The 19015-nt window shown below is 42.9% G+C and overlaps 1 protein-coding gene across 1 annotated transcript in view; it reads right to left on the bottom strand.

Annotated features, from left to right (window-relative positions):
- The window catches only part of PTGFRN (prostaglandin F2 receptor inhibitor), a 72575-nt gene that overhangs the window by 12505 nt on the left and 41055 nt on the right, over nt 1–19015 (bottom strand). The window contains exons 5-6 of the mRNA XM_069869724.1: nt 17932–18357; nt 10169–10588 (exon numbers count right to left, since the gene is read on the bottom strand). Of these exons, the coding sequence (XP_069725825.1) occupies nt 10169–10588; nt 17932–18357 (846 nt within the window). The remainder of the gene's footprint in view (nt 1–10168; nt 10589–17931; nt 18358–19015) is intronic.

Here is a 19015-nt window from a genome sequence, read left to right as displayed (position 1 = left end):
GGCTACAGTAATTCCCTCAGTTACAAAGTGGTGATGCTATCAATGAAACCCATTAGGCTGTTATGAAATCCTCAAACACAACAACATGCAGTGTTTGACATTGATGTACATAAGTTAAAAAACCAAACTTTCCCCAACAAAACTGCATTTTAACAAAAACGGCATCTCTAGTGCAAAATTAACAAAACTACAACTCCTCAAATATGCCATCATTGCTAGCACTCTATTTCACAGGGCAGAAACTGAAGAATATGTCAAAATACCTTCAGTGTTCCCTCCTTTACAAGGCAAAACATGAGTAGGATAGAAGTTGACACTAATAGTGGCCTCCATGATGGCTTTAGGTAAGCAGTCAGGGAACCCAAGAAGTAGTTTGGGACTAAGATTAAAATGTAACCTTTGTTACCCTCCCTGGACTCCATTAGCTGCTATTATTACTTGGCTTAGCTATCTCTGGGACAGCAGCAGCAACAATCATAGAAGATAGTTAGGGCAAGAAAGAAAAGCCACTAGAAGATTCGCTCTCCTTCACTCTTACATGCTACTGTTTCAGTACAGGAACTTTAAACAAAATTTAAATCCATTGAAGATCTGTGGCAAACAATGCTTTTGATGGAGAACATTTAAGGAAATCATTCAAGCAACCCACTTTTCCCTTGCCCTTCTGACAGGTTTCCATAGAAAGCTATGCTCATAACTCCACACAATGCTTCTAAACTGAGGTTCTGGAAAGAAATTTGGATGTGTTATGAAGCTGAAGCTGCCACCTTTTGTGAAACTATTCTAGACTACGGGGGCTTGACTTGTTTTGGTCAGCAGACATACACACCACACTAAGAAATTAATTCCAATTGCAACGCAATTACTACAGTGGCATCCAAAATTCTCCCCACAATTTCCGCAGGGCACAATGTGCTGCTCTTTGTTATACACCATAAAACGCTTACAGCACTGTCCTGCACAATAGAAACAGTTGCAATTTGTACACAAGGGCAGTACGTAGACACAGATTCCAGAGATTTGTACCCACTTCAACATTAGAAGTCCCCTCTAATAAAGAAATAAGGTAGTGAGTAAGCAAGATCAAAAGGGTGGTAGAGATGCAATGGAGGTTATATGTGAACTACTGGGCTAGATCCCTACATGCTTAGGCTAGAACACATTTAAGGAAATAAGAGACTCAGAACACTTTGAAGTGTAGCTGTTAAGGTCATGACTTCAAGTGCAGGCTGCAGCCCTAACTTAGGCTCAGCATGATGGGATTCTTTCCTGGAGAAATGGAGAAAGATTAATCTGATTGCTTCCTCATCCTCTGTCCAAACCCTTCTTTCCTTGCGAGTTTGATTTGTTTCCTGACATTCACACACAGGCCCAACAATATTCCCCTTGCAACCTATTTGATTATTCATCTTCAGATAAAACAAGACATTTTCCATCATTTTCTTTCTAGTTGTGCAGATAGAAGTTCAAGGTCCCAGGAGACTAAAGGCAGCATGGACCAGGACACTCCAACCAACTGTAATCAGAAAAGTCTCAAGCTGTGTGTGAAATGTTACAGTAACAGAAACAAAGAGACTGTCAAAATCTGCCAGGAACAACCCTGCATTCCCAGCACATACCTTCTGCTGCACTGATCAAAGGCATAACAGCACTATAGTAATCCTGGTACTGTCTATAGCTTGGAGTATCCTAAGCCCCAGCAGCAAGCGAGGTTATATCACGTCAGGAATATGGGACATGCTCTACTCCAAACAGGCTCTGCCCTGGATAGATATTGGCAGGGATTGAGTAAGTAGAATGAAAACCACGATCCCAACTTTGTCAGGCCAAGGACTGGCTCCCTTACCTGAGTCCTGACAGGGTAAACAAGGGAAGACAGAGAATGTGCATAGGTAGGACTTTTCAGGTCTTATTCCTAGGGTGAAATTGCAGGCATCTACTGCATTCAACAGGCACTGGCTTCAAGCCCTGACCAACAAACTATGAATGCAGGGTGGAGTCTGAGCCCTCCTAGCCATTGAATGACACAGGGGTAAAAGCTAATCTTGTTTGGTCACTCAGCCAGGAAAGGCCATTTATCATGATAATGCAGCATTCTCTAAACAGTCTCCAGTTCTGGGCCACTAAGCACATCTCTACCATGTCTCCCATATAAAGAGTCAAAGTTTCCTGGGCAGTAAGAAGGCTGCCAGGCAGCAGATGCTCTGTCATTTTGTGATCATACTTCCCCTTGGTAAGCCACAAACAGTTGTTTCCCTTCGCTTATTTCACTACTATGGTACATCTCCTGCAAATTACCATCTGTACTTCCATGGAGAAATCACTGTCCTATGTTAGAAGAAACGGATTTCAAAAGAAAGTCTAGACATGTGTCAGGAGTTGTGTTCTTCTCTCTCCAGCTGAAAAGTGGGAAAAAAAAAATTTTTTTTAGTTTTTTTTAAACCAAAGCAAGCTTTGTTACAGCGAAGCTTCCTAGTTCACTATGGTTGCTATTTCTCAGGAGGAGTATTTTCTCTGGGAGTACCTCAGGCCTTTTGCCCACATGCCCCATACCCTGGGCCCTCAGGCACGAAAGAACAAAATAAAGCATCTTCATAGATATTTTTTTCACCCACTATCAAACTTAAAAAGGCAGGAAGCTGTTTGCAAGAGAGGCCCATTAGCCCTGAGCTGGACCACAATGACCATTTAATCCCCTACCCTCCACCATAAGGTACACTTGAGTCAGAGTTGTAGTCACTACACAGCTTGAGAAAGACTCACAGAAGCTGATGACATGGCTCTAATCCCTTATTAAAAGTTATCTACATTACATCCTTCTCTACAGAGGGGCTCCTGTCTAGGTTTTGGTTAGTTTTATTCTAAAAAACTCAACTGACCAGCACTTTGAACCTAATAATAGCTTACCTGATCTATGTCTACACCTTAAATAATTTACGCTGGCTTCAGCTGAAGCTGTCTGGCAGCAGGATGAGAGAAGCAGGAACGAGCTGCATGCTGATTTCAAACAAATGCAGCAGCAAACCAGTATTTGTTAGTAGCTTACAAGCAAAGCTATCACCCACCCTTATCTAACTGGGCACCTTCTTTATTGCAGGCTCAAGAAAAGCCCTTGGGCAAAAACCAGCACCAGAGCAAACACTGGGTGCTCCCAGACACGCTTGCAAGGCTCCTGAAGACCTCCCAAGAGGTCACAAAGATGTCACAAAGATGTCACAGAAATTTTTAGCAAGGTATGGACCTTGTTGCCCTTTTTTTTCCCCATTACTATCACACCACAGCATTCAAGAGTCCCATGATCTGGACTCCAGCAAACAGGGCTTGGCACAAAAGAAATTAAAAAACAAGTGCTTTTTTTTAAGTTTTTACCCTCCAAGGGGAAAAAAAAACCCCACACCCTCAAGCCTAAGCTCACAGATGTGGTGTATGGTAACAGGCAACTCCCAGAAGACACTGGTGACACTGACTATCACGGTCTTAGCATCATCATGCTCAAGCACTTAGAGTGTCACAGGAAGGCTTGGGGAGGCAACATGAATTGTCCTTCAATGAGATCTGAACTCATGCTACATTAACACTGACAAAAATAGAACTCTACAGATAACAGATGATGTGGCTCTGCTCACTTTGCCACCTGTATTTAACAGTTCGAAATACTGTTATTGGCACCTACTGGTCACTCGGGAGAATAAACAAATGAGAATTAAGCTTCAGTTACAGTATTGACAGATCACACATGACCTGTAAAGCTCATCATAAATAAAGAAAAATTAAGTGTAGGAAAGCTACTCACAAGTTTGAAAGCAGAAAAATAATTGGAAACTAGAGCATAGATGTACAAAAACAACCAGCATTCCTAATCCTAAGAGCTAAGCATCAACGTTCCCTTAAATTGCCAACTTTTGCTGAGACTTTTGATTTAAACTAAGCCAAAATCTCTATTCCTCACTATAGCAAAGCCATACATAACTTCTTTTAGGGATTGTATCTAAGGTTTTCTTCTTTATTAAGGTAATAACAATTTTATATCAAAAAAGTGTTGACAATCAAGATAAGAATAAAAAGGTTTCCAGAGCATTTCTGGACTTCTGAATGCTTGAAAAACACTGTATTATTTGAAACAGAAAGTGAAGAAATTGAAGTTAGAACTTAATGGTACAAATCTAGAAGTGCTTAAAGTAAAAACAAGTTCCAGGATCAGGACCTGTTTGGTGTAAATTCTTCTGAACAACCTCATTCACAACAGATCTCATGGCTCAAACCATTGATTTCATGCAACCTAGGAAGGAAACTCCAGGATCCAAATCCTGCAAGTGATACAGTTTTCAGCTAAAAAGTGTATTGCAAATTCTTCCACACATAAATGAAAGGATGTCTTTATAAGCTGCACCAAATTTGATTTATTATTTTGTGCTCTATCAGATTCACACCTAACAGGCTGCAGGTTGGAAAGGAGGAGTTCATGTTTATTGAGGTCATTTACTCAGCTTAAGGATTTACATATTGGAGAAAAATAAAAAGTCCTGAGCCCTATCTACCTGCTATCTCCCCATTCTCCCTGCTTTCCTTCACTGCTCAGTAATCCAAACACTTTAAATCTGCAAGAAAAAGAAGGGGGGAAAGGATGGAGAATAACCAAAAGCCGGTTAACATCTAGGTTTACAACAGAAGAGATCCTAATCACCTAGGTGACATTTTGGCTTTTTCTGTATCATTTTATCCAGTACTTCTCTGCAAAAATAAGGTACAGTCTCCCCACGGACATCAGTTACCTTTATTTTCCAGACAAGTAACGTAGAACAAAGAAAGCTCAAGTAACCTGACTGACAACAGAAATCCAGAGCCAGCCATTCCACCCAAGAAGCCTGTGCCTAGTCCATTACCCAGCAGGGAGGCCACAATTACTGCATGCAGCTTCCCTGCTTGCATTCAACCAGGCATCACAGGCCACAACGGGGAAAAAAAACTGATGCAACTCACAGGTTCTCCATCTTCCAAAATATTACTCATATCTGCCCTGGCATCAAATCATCTGCTGGTGAACCAAGAATCCCATGACCTGCCTCTCTCCAGATAATGAGCTCCTTCACCCACACTATTCCAGCTCCCTGCCCCCTCACAGAGCTGTTCCCTAACAAATTTTACCACAAGCCTCATAATAGCTGTTACTGGAAGAAGCCCCCAGTAGTTTACTCTGTGGTTTCTACTTTAAGCTACATATTAATGCACACAGACACAAAGGCGTACAATGACAAAGCATGTTCCTGCCCAGTAATAGTGGCTGGAAAATACCAGCCTTTCTTGCCAAAGAGTTTCTGCTGTATTGCTCTTCATTCATTTCCATGATTAAGGTTTCCTTCATTTAAGAAACTTTCTATTCTCCTTTCTCGAAGCCAATTATCTCTCAGGGTCATTGCAGGGCATCATTTCATTTTAATTGCAAGTTCAACATCAATACTCAGCTCATATTTCAGCAGCTTTCAGTTTATCTCAGCTCCTTCCAAAGTGAATGATAATACATTGCTGTGCAATGAGCTGCCATGCGGATATAATCCAGAGTTGAAGATTTCATCAAGACTCTTCCCTTAAAAGTTCTCTTTTATTTTTGCCTCTCCAGAGCTTTCTGCCCTATGCTGAATGGCACAAGAGAAAGCCAGCTCAGAGCACAGCCAAGCCCCAAACGGTTCTCTCATATAACCTACTTATCAATATGAGATGAAAAGCTTCCTTCTCTCTGCTTCCCTCAAGGGAAAGGAAAATAAGTCACTTCTTTGGAAATCCCCATGAGTGTATACTGGGCAAAGACACTCTAAACACTAACCTGGATTGCCAGGTTCAGGGTAAAAAGGATAGAAAATTAAAGGACAAATGCCAAAGAAGAATTTATGACTCCAGGATAAACCAGGTTGACTTCACAGAGACCAGGTGCCTCAGCATTAAAAACAAAAGCTGCAGATGGAGCCCTTTGAACTAGATACCTGTACTCAGACCTGCATAAGATAAGCACACTGATCTCAAGTAAGTTTCCAGCTATTTGACTCCCACCTTTGCTGGCCAGCTCAGCTAAGGCTGACAGCAAAGGGAAACATGAAAAAGCCACCCTCTCTCTTCCACTGCTCCAGCCCTTGCAGTGGCACTGCCACTGAAGCAACACCTTCAGGTGACCAGAAGAGAAGTGAGAGACTTCAGTGGGGGTGGGTAGGATCGCAAGTCTTACAAAAAGCTATCTTCATACACTGGATTCAGAAGAACAGCAAGGAACAGAAGACAGGTGAGACGGGTGTGTTCCAGGCTGAAAGAAAGGTTATGCACACATACACCATCCAATAGCTCAGGAGGAGAGTGGATGCATTTGAGATTCAGCAGAAATGATGCAATGAAATTAAGAGAAAATTTCAAGACAAGCACTGGCAGCTGTTCTTGTCTCTCTCATTGCTGGGCAACCTTTGAGAAAGATGCCCAAACCTCTGTTCTAGACTGGGAAAAGAAAAAAGAAGCACTGAAGAATACTGAAGTCTTCACAGCTTCCCTGTGCCCCCTCCCAAACACTTAGCTTGCTTACAGCTAGTGAACATACAGCAGGCGTTCATTTTATGAAATCAGTTTAGTGATCCATAAGGCCAGACCAGGGGATTCACAAGATCCTTTCTGGTCTTAAAATATATCCAGCTGAGAACAATCTGCCATTGATTGAATGTGTGAAAATTAATGACCTATGAGCCTTCTCACCACCCCCTACCCCCTCCTCCTTGACTTCCAGCTTGTATAATTCAGTAGACAAAAATCCACATTTTATTTTTTAGTTCAGGAAGTTTCAAATAAATGCCTTTATATTAACATTTCAGATCATGAACCCAATGGAATAAATGCGTCCCTCTGCAACAGCAAATGGAGAAAGAAGAGAGGAGGTCTCTGCTTACAGCCAGCAAGTTCTGCCTTGAATGGAAAAAAATCTGAGCAAGACATTTTCCGCAGATGTTCATGGAAAAACATTTCAGAGCACTGCCACATTTCAAGACTATTGTGGCAGGGAACACTGAAGTTTCATGTGAGTAGTCCCCAGCTCACATATAAAAAGCTTATAGGCCTCCTGCTGTTCAGATAGATCACACTGCACAATGCGTATGCATGCTAAAAGCCCCTCCTTGAAACACTCAATTCGGATCTGGGAGGGAGTCAAACTGGAAGAAAAGCTCTCCAAGCCCAGCAAACCTCCCCATTCCCTATCAGAAGGCAGCAATAAAAACCATTTGAGAAATAAATTCCTCCTATGACTAAAAGCTTCACGTTAAACCCTTTAAGGGCTACTGTCTGCTGAAAAGCTGTTTCAGTATCGATCACCTCCCACCTTCAGCCTCACGGTGCAAGCTGAAAACTGCTGTCAAAGTCCAAACCTCCAAAGCAGGGAAAGACTGGAATACTTTCTATTTTTTTAAGTAGTCTTCCTTTTATATTCCTCCCCTACATCAACAATTACAGTTAAAATACCTTTTTGTTACACTTTGAGAATCCCCAAAGTCAGGAAAACTTAACATCAGTTGCACTATTAGGGACAAACACACTCATAAGCAACTCATCACTCTGATTTAGCAGAGCAGTACACCAACTTTTACAGTTACGTAGAAAAAGCAGAGGAGCGTGCAGTCTTTTTACAACACTTTCCTGTTACTCTCTCTCCTCTAGTCTGGGGGAAGTCTTTCATTCTCCCTAGAAATTACTAGCTATCTCAGCAGTTCTACCTCTTAGTGTTCCCATTAGGGAAAATCTGGCACCAGCTTCTTTTTTCTGGAGAACAAGGAGAGCTGCCTGTACCACAGGATGCAGATAAGGGCATGACATCTGAGCTCTGCTTGTATAGTTGCCCCACTACTTTGCCACTTACCTCCAGCTCCCTGACTCATCAAAACCAGCAAACAAAACTGAAGTGACACAAGCACAAAGTGTCTTCTGTCTCATGTATCCGATTCCAGAAAAAACTTACAAATAATAATTTCACAGTTAGTTCATACTAATTGTGGTCATCACATGTCCTCATCATGCCTAGAGACGAAAGTCTAGCAAGGATGTCCAAGTAACAACTGAAGGACTCCACCAACTGAAGAAAGGAAGGTATTTCAAGCAGATTTCAGCTACATGCCAAGATTATTTTGGGAAATAACTCTCATAAAATGTGCCTGGGATCTTATTTCTCTCTTCAAATCTTTTGTAAAGAATGAAAGGCTGACAGGGCTTCAGGACCATCCTTTCCTCTCCCCCAGGCCTGCTACAGGAATTCACTCATTCCCAGGGCAGTGCTACAGGCTACCTCCCTTTCTTCACTCCATGCACCAGAAATCCTATCTGGGTGAAGAGGCTGGGAATAAAGAGTGACAGCAAAAAGAAGTCAAAACTGCAACAAGCACACTTCCCTCTCTTGCATAGCTCACAGGTTTCCCCTCTTAACTGTGGATATTAATAGCATCTCACCAAACTTTTTTGGTGGGAGTTCAAAGTGACGTAACACAAGCAATGTTGGGAGAGTCACCAACCACTACTTTTGTGCAATAAGTGCTCCACATAAGAGCTCAGAGGGGAGGGGGTGGGACAGATTTCATTCTTGCTGGTTTCTGGCATCACCCCTTTGCTGCTCTTGCACTTTGTCTGACCTATTTATCAAGAGAAATAAGGCTAAAAGGATAGCCCATTAAACCATCCTGAGATGACAACAAGCAATATTCATCCATGACAGCGCTGCTCTAAGAAGTGTTTGGAATACAGTCAGCTAACAGATTATTCTCAGGACAATAAAACTAAACAAAAAGCCAACCATAACTTAACCAGAACTGAAAGAAGCATTGGGCTGAGTCAATGTCCTCTCTTTGGCCACGTTAGGTCAGGCTGCATCTTCATTAGGGTTTGTACCAGGATGCTACATTTCAAAGCACCTCACAAAATGATGTTCTCGTTGGGAGGCTGCCCCGCTATGTTCAGCCCTTGTCTTTTTCCTACTATGCCTCATAGAAGGAAGATTGGTTTTTTTAAAAAATCACCTCATAGAGAATGCTTACCTTACTTATGGATGCAATCAGAAGTCAGGCTGATCCTGCCTAGTCACACACATATCTCTCTTCTAAATACCCTAAATCCCCAGTACCATAAGCAGAATAATTCATATGAAGAACAGGAATGTGTGGAGAGGCCTTCTCCCAAGCTGTGCTTGTGAATAGGAATGGAGGAGTGCAGAAGGGTTGAGATAAAGCAGCTAACTATAGAGCTTCAATATAGGATGCACCTGCAGGCTACACTGAGAGCTCTTCAAAACTGCTCAAAAAGTCACCAGAATGGTTTACAAAATCACAAGATGAGCCCTTCACTCCTAAGTGTACCACCATTATAGAAACAACTCCTGCGGCACTTCCCACCCACAGAGCATGATAGGAAATCAGTGTTAACATCCACCTTCAGCAACCCAAACCAGTGTTCTCCACCACCACCAACAATATATCACAACAGGTATGCTTCTCAAAAATCTTAACAGGCAGGCTATAGTACAGATGAAGGCAAGGGTTTCAGCAAGGATGTGAGGAACAGGAGCACTTCTGGGTATCAAAATGAATCAAAAATTGTGAAGCTTTACTGTCCACCCACAAGGGGACTCTAAGGTCCTCCAGTGGCAGGATACACTTGCTGAGATGACTGAAATGCTACCATTGCCTAGACCAGACCATTTTCTGCAATTACATCAACAGGAAAGTGTGCTCAGACAATTTAATTCTGTGCTAATCAAGTCTCTTTTGGAACAGAAATCCAGTTTATATTAATGTTCTTCCAAAGCAACTGCTTCCTAACAGCAATCTAGTGGTAAAGCAGGCAAATGTGGCAGCAGTTATTCCATAATGAGAACTGAGCCCGAAGGACCATAAAAGCTGCATTAGTAAAGAAAAAGCAAGGGGTTACAATTACAGCTAATTCATTAAACATCTTTCTGTAAACAATCAATAGCACAAAGGACACAAGCACCAGCAAAAGAGACAATCAAAGCTCTCAGCCATCATACCACATGGAAACCTCCTCCATGTTCCCAAGAGTAGGTATTACATTTCGCAGAGACAGGGTAACCACTGGGAAAGCATCATAGAACTTTCTCCCTTTCTGGCTTAGACACACAGCTGCCAGATTCCATACCAACCTGATGTCTGGAAGTCTATCTGAATAGGGTTGGATAAGCCATTCACTGCTTCACGCCACATGCCACCACCACCCGGAGACCAGGCGGTCACCACACAGCGATACAGCCCAGCATCAGAAATCTGAGTCTGATACATCCTGTAGCGGAACTCATTCTCCTGGACCTTCTCCAGAACCACACCATCCACACGAGTCTGGTCCGTCCAGTCTTCCAGCCGCACTACTGAATCCTGGTTCAAGGAGATTATGCGAGTGGTTCCATTGGGATTCGACTGATCCGTTAGTGGCTTCTCTGCTGTAATAAGGACAGAATAGCGTGGTGTCTTGATGTTTTTTGAAGACACTTTGCATGTCATCTCAAAAGTGTGGCCTGCTACAAAGAATGGCTTCAATTTCACTGCTTCTACCGTAAGCGTGTAATCTGAAGAGGGAAGAAAATAAGCAGCAAGAGAAGGATTAATAAATAGGTGCAGATATTTCTGCAGCACTTTTCAATCTAGAAGATAACAAATAAGCAAAGTTGTGGGGTTTTTTGAGATACAAATCCCAGCACATTTATTGGAGAGATAAATCCCAGCACATTTATCTAAACACATATGGACATTTCAGAACACTACTCAACAGCGCACACACACCAGTACAAAACAGTCTGGATCAATATGTAAGAATTCAAACAATACCTTACTGCTGAACAGATAATGCAATACACAGGTCATAGCACAACAGGACCTCTAGGATTTTTTTATTCAGGAATAAAGATATTAGTCAGACAAAACTCAAGAGTCCCAGTTTTACATTGGATCTGAAAAAGCACCCTCAGTGACAGAGTACAAGGACACTGCTGAAGTACTCGTGACTACTGACAAAAGCTGCCACTAACTGAATCTGAAGCGCTTAACATAGCTTCTTTCACTTCCCTTGACAACCTACCCTAACAGCAAACCAGACACATTCAGCTGAACTCCCAAGATCAGTTGAAACTACGTGACAAGAGTTGGTGGTAACACAAGACCAAGTTGCCATCCCCAGCATCCCCATACACACACCTCTGTGTTCAAAGAATTCAGCATAGCTCTGCCTTTCATGTGTGTTCTTCTCCTTTTTCTTCTCATGCATTCACCTGAGTACAAGCCTACCAGAAGCCTTAATGTTTCCCAACAGTCCATTTGGCATCAAGAATGCCAGCAACACTTACTGCTCAGTTTCCTTCCCTTTCTTCAGCATACTCCAAGCCTGCCAGCTTCTCAATCCCAAGAATCTCTTAATTACAGGGTTTGGGAAAATTATACATCTAGGAGAACAGCCTCAAGACACAAAAAACTACAAGCTCACAGTGAGAAAATGAGGAGCAACCGAAATCAGAACCAGATAAAAGGGGAAGGAGTTGCTAGTTTCCTGGCACTATGACGAAGAGGCATCTCACACACAGAGGTTCTTCCCAAGGAAAGGGTGCTGGGGCAAAACATGCAGCTTACACCTAGTTCACAGAGTAGTAGTATAGCAAGGATTCAGCCAGTCTATTTTCTGGGCTTAATTTGCTGCAGCATATTCTTCTTTCCCCTCCCTTATAAAAAAAGCTGTAGACACGTTAAAAAACTACACAGATCACCTTTATGCAAGGTGAAACTTCTCAGGAAAAGAAGCAATAGTGAGACTGTAACACATTCCCCAAAACTGAGCTAAACACAGTAATATTTATGACCTCCCCACAAAAGCAACAAGATACTTGTCAAGATTACATTTTGCAGTGTTTTGCCTTCAAGCAGCAGATTTCACAATGAGTAAACACAGCCCACAAGATGAGAAACCTGGTATGACAACTTTAAATCAGTACTGTATAGAGCAGATCACAGTACAAAGCTATATAAAGAAACAGCAGGAGCGGGGATGGCTGAGCTGCTTCTAGTGGTCTAGCTGAGCACAGAATTACTTGATACTCCACATCAAACCCCCCACATCACGCTTCCAACTGCTATGCAAGTGGGAATACAAGAGTTGCACATTTAGGCACTCAAGTTGCACAGAGTCATTCTGCTCCATTGTGTGAGAACTCATCACACTTCTTATTCTGGATTTCAAACCCATTTTTTCCTCATTCGGTGCCCATGTGACTCTGATAACATCCCCTCCACAGGGCTGCAGCATTTAGAACCCCAGCACAGATCAGCCTGCCATATATTTCAGGTATATAGTGGACAATTATGTTTTGCTCCAAAAGCACAACTAGCTATACTTCTCTGCCACATGTTGCTGCTTTCTAGGCCTAGTGAGGAGACTCTGAACAGAAATGCCTCCTGATACAACATTCTTTAGGCTGTTGACCTTTGTGTTGGAGCACTGGGTCCTAGAAACCGGAAAAGAAATCTTGCATTTGGCCTGTCATACATGTGCTTAAGAAAAGTACCTTTGTGTGACCAGAGCAGTACAGATGTAGCTAAGAAAAGACAAGTCTTCCTGCTATCTGGGCTCCAAATGCCTTCCTTCAACTATTTCCTGAGCCACAGGTCAGGCAGCAGTACACAGGGGAGTGTCTTGTCCCCTGCAAGGGCAGAACAAACTTTGTTCCCAGATAGCCTTTCTTGGCTTTCCATTTAAAAACAACAGAAAATACTGCTTTTCCCAATTGTGTTTGCTAAAAAAAAAAAAAAAAAAAAATAAGAAAAGGGTGGTGGTAGCATGGCAGCAGAAATGCCATTTGTAGAGTTTCTGAAAGGGAACATGGGAGGTCTAGAGATGCAGCTGGAGAACAGTGATAGAATTCAAAAAGATTAGCTATTAGGAAGCTGAACAGAGAACAAGGAGATATACGGAAGGCAGAGGTACTTCCCCTCATATGAAACCATATGAAATGCAGACCAGAACAAAAAAGGGGGGACAAACCCTCCCAGCATATACACATGCTGAATATTCCTTGTTGTAAGAAAGTAAAAAAAAAATACATAGTACAGTAAAACAAAACAAAACAAAAAAGCCCCATATCCTATCAACCAAAAAAGCCTGGATCACCATTCCTCACAGTAAAGTTCAGTGATAAAACAGTTCTCTTTCAGAGGCAGGAGATGAAATGTAGTTAGCACTCTACCCTCCCACCTAGACAAGCACGTAGCTGTCTCTGCATGTAACAGCGCACACATTATGGGAAATAGGAGAAACGGAAGATTGAGCACTTAGGTTAGAAATAACAGTAAAGTGCACCGAAAGTTAAGTGGGGAAGGGAAGCATCTTCACATTTCCTATCTTAACAGAAACGACTCATCAGTTCTATACCATAAGATTGGCCAGAGGTTAAACAATATCTTCTTCCAAGAACTACAGACTGAGATCTCATTTCTAGCCTTCTAAGAATTGGCAAGGAAACAGTATCTGTCTCTTGACCACCACCCTGCACGCTTGCCCCTCTGCACACACACTTACAACCACATGCAGAGTTTCATTTCCTTCTTGCAAAGCTCCATGAATGAAAAGCACGATAAAACACATCCCACTCAGATGCATACAGAAGGCTGGACTCTGCACAGTTTATGTTGGGAAGTGCAGGGGAAGAGATTTTAAGTATAAGCTTTGGTATGGTTTAACCAGTCTGGGCACTACTCCAAGGCACAGGGCTAACAGCAGAAAAAATCCTAGCCAAGAAATTCAGATAAAATTACAGTAATGCACTGTACTTTGGAGCCCAGTAGTGCATGCCTCTGCCACTCTGAGTGGCTGAGCCACACACTCTTGCTCTCTACCACAAAGTGCGTACTCAGTTCAAGAGAACTCCCTGGGTAGTGACCAAAAAGAGCATTCACCTAATCTAAGCCAGCCAAATTGCTAGAGAAGCCTAACAGCTACAAGGGCAAGGAGACTTTAAGAAACAGCAAACATCTTACCCGTGCTCCACTTGACTACAGTCAGAAACAAAGCACAATGGCCACAGCAAACAGGAACCCCAGTGCCTAATATCTCGTCAGCAGCCCCAAGTAATGCCATCTTGATATTCATAAAGGCTTCTTTATCCCCCAGTGCACTAGCTAGATTGCAAGTACAGGGAATGCAACAGACATTAAGGTAATAACAGCTTTCCCTTTGCACAAGGAGACTCTACAACACCCTGAGGTACAATTGTAGCCCCACCAGCTCCAATACCAAGTGCTCTAAAAGTACAGCAGGCACACCAAGACCCAACCCACAACCTGATAAATGTATACACAATGCAGAGGCTCTCCCCACTGCTGCACACATGCAACTAGCCCACCCTTACTAGCCTGCTCCCCTGACAAGCAAAGGGAACGTGTCACCCTCACACAGCCATGAATACGAGAAGCCCATCCACCCCTGACTGGGGCTTGTATACCTAACCTCATGCACTTTCTTGTTCCGACATTGAAACTGGCACATAGACTGGGCAGCTTGGTGCCATGGGTATGGGAATTTCACTGCATGTCTGTACTATGTTGTGTCTACCATAAAGCAATGGTAAAGACAAGTGGGTGGCAGAAATACCATCTGTTCTCTACTCACAGGACTTCCTGAAAAGATTAAAGATGCCCTTGCTCCCAATTAAATGTGATTGTAGGGTCTGCGCAAGCATTTAGGACAAGTAAAATCATGTTAAATACCATTATCTGGTACATTAGAGATAGAAGTATTAACAAAAGCCAAAATAATAGTACCTTTAGGACTTGCAATTTCAACTAGAAGACAATGTTCTCTTTTCATAGAATCATAGAATAACCAGGTTGGAAGAGACCCACCGGATCATCGAGTCCAACCATTCCTATCAAACACTAAACCATGCCCCTCAGCACCTCGTCCACCCGTGCCTTAAACACTTCCAGGGAAGGTGAATCAACCACCTCCCTGGGCAGCCTCTGCCAGTGCCCAATGACCCTTTCTGTGAAAAGTTTTTTCCTAATGTCCAGTCTAAATTTCCCCTGGCGGAGCCTGAGGCCATTCCCTCTTGTCCTGTCCCCTGTCACTTGGGAGAAGAGGCCAGCACCCTCCTCTCCACAACCTCCTTTCAGGTAGTTGTAGAGAGCAATGAGGTCTCCCCTCAGCCTCCTCTTCTCCAGGCTAAACAACCCCAGCTCTCTCAGCCGTTCCTCATAAGGCCTGTTCTCCAGCCCCTTCACCAGCTTTGTTGCTCTTCTCTGGACTTGCTCCAGAGCCTCAACAACCTTTTGCAAAGAATTCCATGCAAACCCAAAGATGACAATGCTGGTTTAGGCAACAAGCACCAGTTCTGCATTCCACTGCAAACAGCAGCTGTGTTTTAAATACAGACTGTGCTCACAATCAAATTAATAAATAAAATTATCTTTTAAGCTGTCAAACTTCTTTCTGGGTTGAAAATCACCTACACAGCTTGTCAAGGAAAGCCTCCTCCCTTCCTTTACCCCTTTATAATGATTGGAATTTGTTCTCTATACAGGCAAAAAATACCAATACAAGTGATGTTTTTAATTTTTTAGGGGAGATAAAGATGCTTTGTCACCTTGGCAGTGGATTGGGTAGAAGAAAGAGAGGAAGAAACAAATCAGGCAGATCATGTCAAAAATCTATGATAGTGATTGGCTGCATTTGCAAAGCTGCATAAGCAGAAAGATATGTGAGCATTATTGGTCCCAACAGAACAAAACAGAAAAAGAAGATAACAAACCTCAAGCTAAAACGGGAAAACATACAACTTATTATACAACACACACAAAACCGACTGCCATCTTCACGTGATGTTTACATTTCAACACCCCAAGCAAAGGTTTTCTTATCATGACCACCCCCTCTGAGCTTACTGACCCACAGACACAACATAAAACCACTGCTTCTTTCTCAAAACTCAGAAAAACCTTTTCCAATGTAGGATTTCTCTAAAGACCTCCCTCCCAAGCACTGCTCTAAAGTTAACACAGACGATGCAAATAATTAAATAGTTGGAAGAAAAGCCTCTGTGTAGGTACAAGCTATCCAAGGAAAAGGCAAATTTCTGTTCTCTCCTTAGGCAAACACATGGGAGCCTGGCTGCTCCCTTTTATAAGCACTGGGAGCAGTTAGGGACTCAAATCACCAGAGATACTTGTCAAAACAACAGTCAGAGAGCAGAGACAGCAGTAGATTAACTCCTTCATAGTTGCTGGCTATAGCTGGTCTCCCAGCTGAGTCTGGAGCTCAGGCGAAAAGGATATTGCAGAGGACAAGGCACAAAGAGAAAGGCATCTGGGGCTAGACTGCTGAAAGAGCCAGGTGTGGGAGTGTGGGTGCGTGTGAGGCGTAGAGGGAAAGACAGGGAACCAAACCCATATATTGCCCCCTCCTCCCCTTATGTACATTAAAAGGTGCTTTTTCAGAAGATGTTTGCAGGAGAGCTCAACTTCACATCGTAAATTCCCCAACTCCAAGTTTTGCCAACAAAATGTTCTTTTCAGCATGGGGACTCTAACATTTACATTTGTGTTGCAAAATTAGCAGAGTTTTTGGAATAAAACCAGAAACAAGGGAATGTTCACACCTGTCACGGTTTGTTTTCCCTCAGAAATGTCAACACAGGCTGAGACTTCTCAACTCCAGCTGGTCTCTCTAGCTGCTCCAAAGGCGATGATCCATTATGCTTGTATGCACATACACGCACACTCCGTGCTGGGGCATAACAACTGAACTAATTGTGACCAGTATACAGCATTAATGAAAGATCTCACTCCTGCTGGAGAAGCCAGCTTCAGTGAAAAAAACCTGACCTTTTTGTGGACCATGCTTGGTCTGGGGATGAAGGGAGTGCTAAGCAAGCAATCCACCATTTCTCTCTCCACTGAAGCAGAATCACAGCAGAACCTCTCCAATCCTCTCTATAGGGATTACTCCTAAACAACTTTAAACTAATTTCAAACTGCTTGTCTCTGAAATACAGTGCTCTGCCTGTGACTGCCTGGCTAGACTGTTAAACAATTCTATCAGGATAAATGCAGCTTAGCTACAGATTTTTGCCAAGACATTGCATCTTCGGTTATCCTATTCCTTCTGTCCCTATCCAACACATCCTCCTGCATGACCTCTCACTAAGCCAAAACTATCACCCTACAGGCCATCCCATGCTACAATACATACATTTTAAATCACTGTTAAATTATTCAGGTAACTATATTTAGCTTCTAAGAAATGCTCCCAGAATCAGATTAAATACTGAGCAAAGCTAGTTTGCTTTGGCCTTAAAAGGCCCAGATCCACAAAAATCATTTAATGACTTTTCTTTGCCACCCACTTTTTTTTTTTTTTTTTTTTTTATACTCTGGTACTACTATGCCCATGAACTTTCTGAGTAGCGCCTTCTAAACATGGGCTTGTAGGAGGGAGAAAAACAACTCTCAAACTGGCAGACAGAGAAGGCGAAGTGAGTGACATTCCTCTTTTCACCTCAAGACAACCCAGTTGCTAGTAGGAAGATGCATTCGAGAGAAACCAAAATACTCCAAGTCCTGACAGGAGGGAATGACCATCCATCACTGCTGGATGCCACCCCTGCCACAATGACAGTTCAGGTCCTAAAGTCTCAGAACAGTTTGACTGAAGTATCTCTGCTTTGCACTCCCACTCCAAACTGTGGCATAAAACTTGTGAGAGCTGTTGAGTAGTTACTTCCATACATAAACAACAGGCCTTTACACAAGGTTGTGCTTTTTTTCTCTTCATAACACAGAATACCATTAGAAAACCTTCTGGCTGATAGGCCTACTCAAGAGAAAACTATCTCAGCTATTCAGATCTCTCAGTGAATGCGTGCAAAGTTCCTACCTTGTGTAGCCCAGAAAATGTTGATAGATGCAGAAGTCACATCTTTGCTCTTTACCCAGCTACTGTTGCGGTGCCTGCTCCATGCAGAGATGACACAGAAATAATCCCCTCTATCATTTTCTGAAGTCCACTGGATTCGTAAACTGAAGGTGTCAACAGACTTCTTAAAGAAAATTATTTCCCCATTGTGAGTCCGCTCCCTGCTCCTGTCCCCAAGCTGCAGCGTCCAGTCTGCATCCATCGTGGCCAGGAGCTCCTCTGACACCACATCATCGCTGCGCAGGCGCTGCCTGTAGTACCAGGAAACTGTGAAGCGGATGTTTGCTTCGGTGTCTTGTGCATTTGTGATCCTGCAGTTGAGCTCTGTGGGGTCATCTGAAAACTTGGGTGTTTTAGAGGCATTCAGAAATACCTCATAGTCCGGCTCTGCAGGAGAGGAAGCCCAGAATAAAGAGGTTAGACACAACCAGCAGAAGGGAGAAAGTACCGGAACCCATTGATATGGCTAACTTCCAACATCCAGTCAATGAAAGCACCTCAGCTAGAAGCTAAAAGCCAGAATAAGCATTTTTCTTACAAGACCTGGGGACAGAGAACTTGGACTCCAACTCTCAGACTTGCACCACACTCTGACACAAGAAAAACCTGCATTTCCACGCAAGACCTTTCAGTTCACATGTTTAGTCGGATCATTTCAGAAAAATCAGGACTAAGATCTCGTGAGCAAACTCATTCTCTTCTTTAGGTCTGGCCCCAAGAACTCACCATGTGGGTTCAGTTTCAGACCAACCAGTCTGCTTTTGCACCTGTTCAAATGCCTGGGGCAGGCTGCAGCAACAGGAGAATGGTTATTTCCTAGCTTTGGACTGGCCAGAGACATGCAATTTTCCCAGTTTCTCTCCAAGTTGAAAGGCCATTTCCCATCCTGAAACGTCCTCTTTTCTACTCTTAACCAATCCCATCATGCCTCTACAATATGGTTTAAGAATGTTGAAAACCAACCCAAAACCTAAACACCTCACCCACCCAGACAAAAAACAGGGAGCATGGGTACCACCATTGGCACAGGCAGCACCAACAGCAG

The sequence above is a fragment of the Phaenicophaeus curvirostris genome, chromosome 1 (genome assembly GCF_032191515.1).
Source record: "Phaenicophaeus curvirostris isolate KB17595 chromosome 1, BPBGC_Pcur_1.0, whole genome shotgun sequence".
Lineage (NCBI taxonomy): Eukaryota > Metazoa > Chordata > Aves > Cuculiformes > Cuculidae > Phaenicophaeus > Phaenicophaeus curvirostris.
The sequence above is the reverse complement of the archived record's forward strand: the minus strand, read 5'-3'. Positions and strand labels throughout refer to the sequence as shown.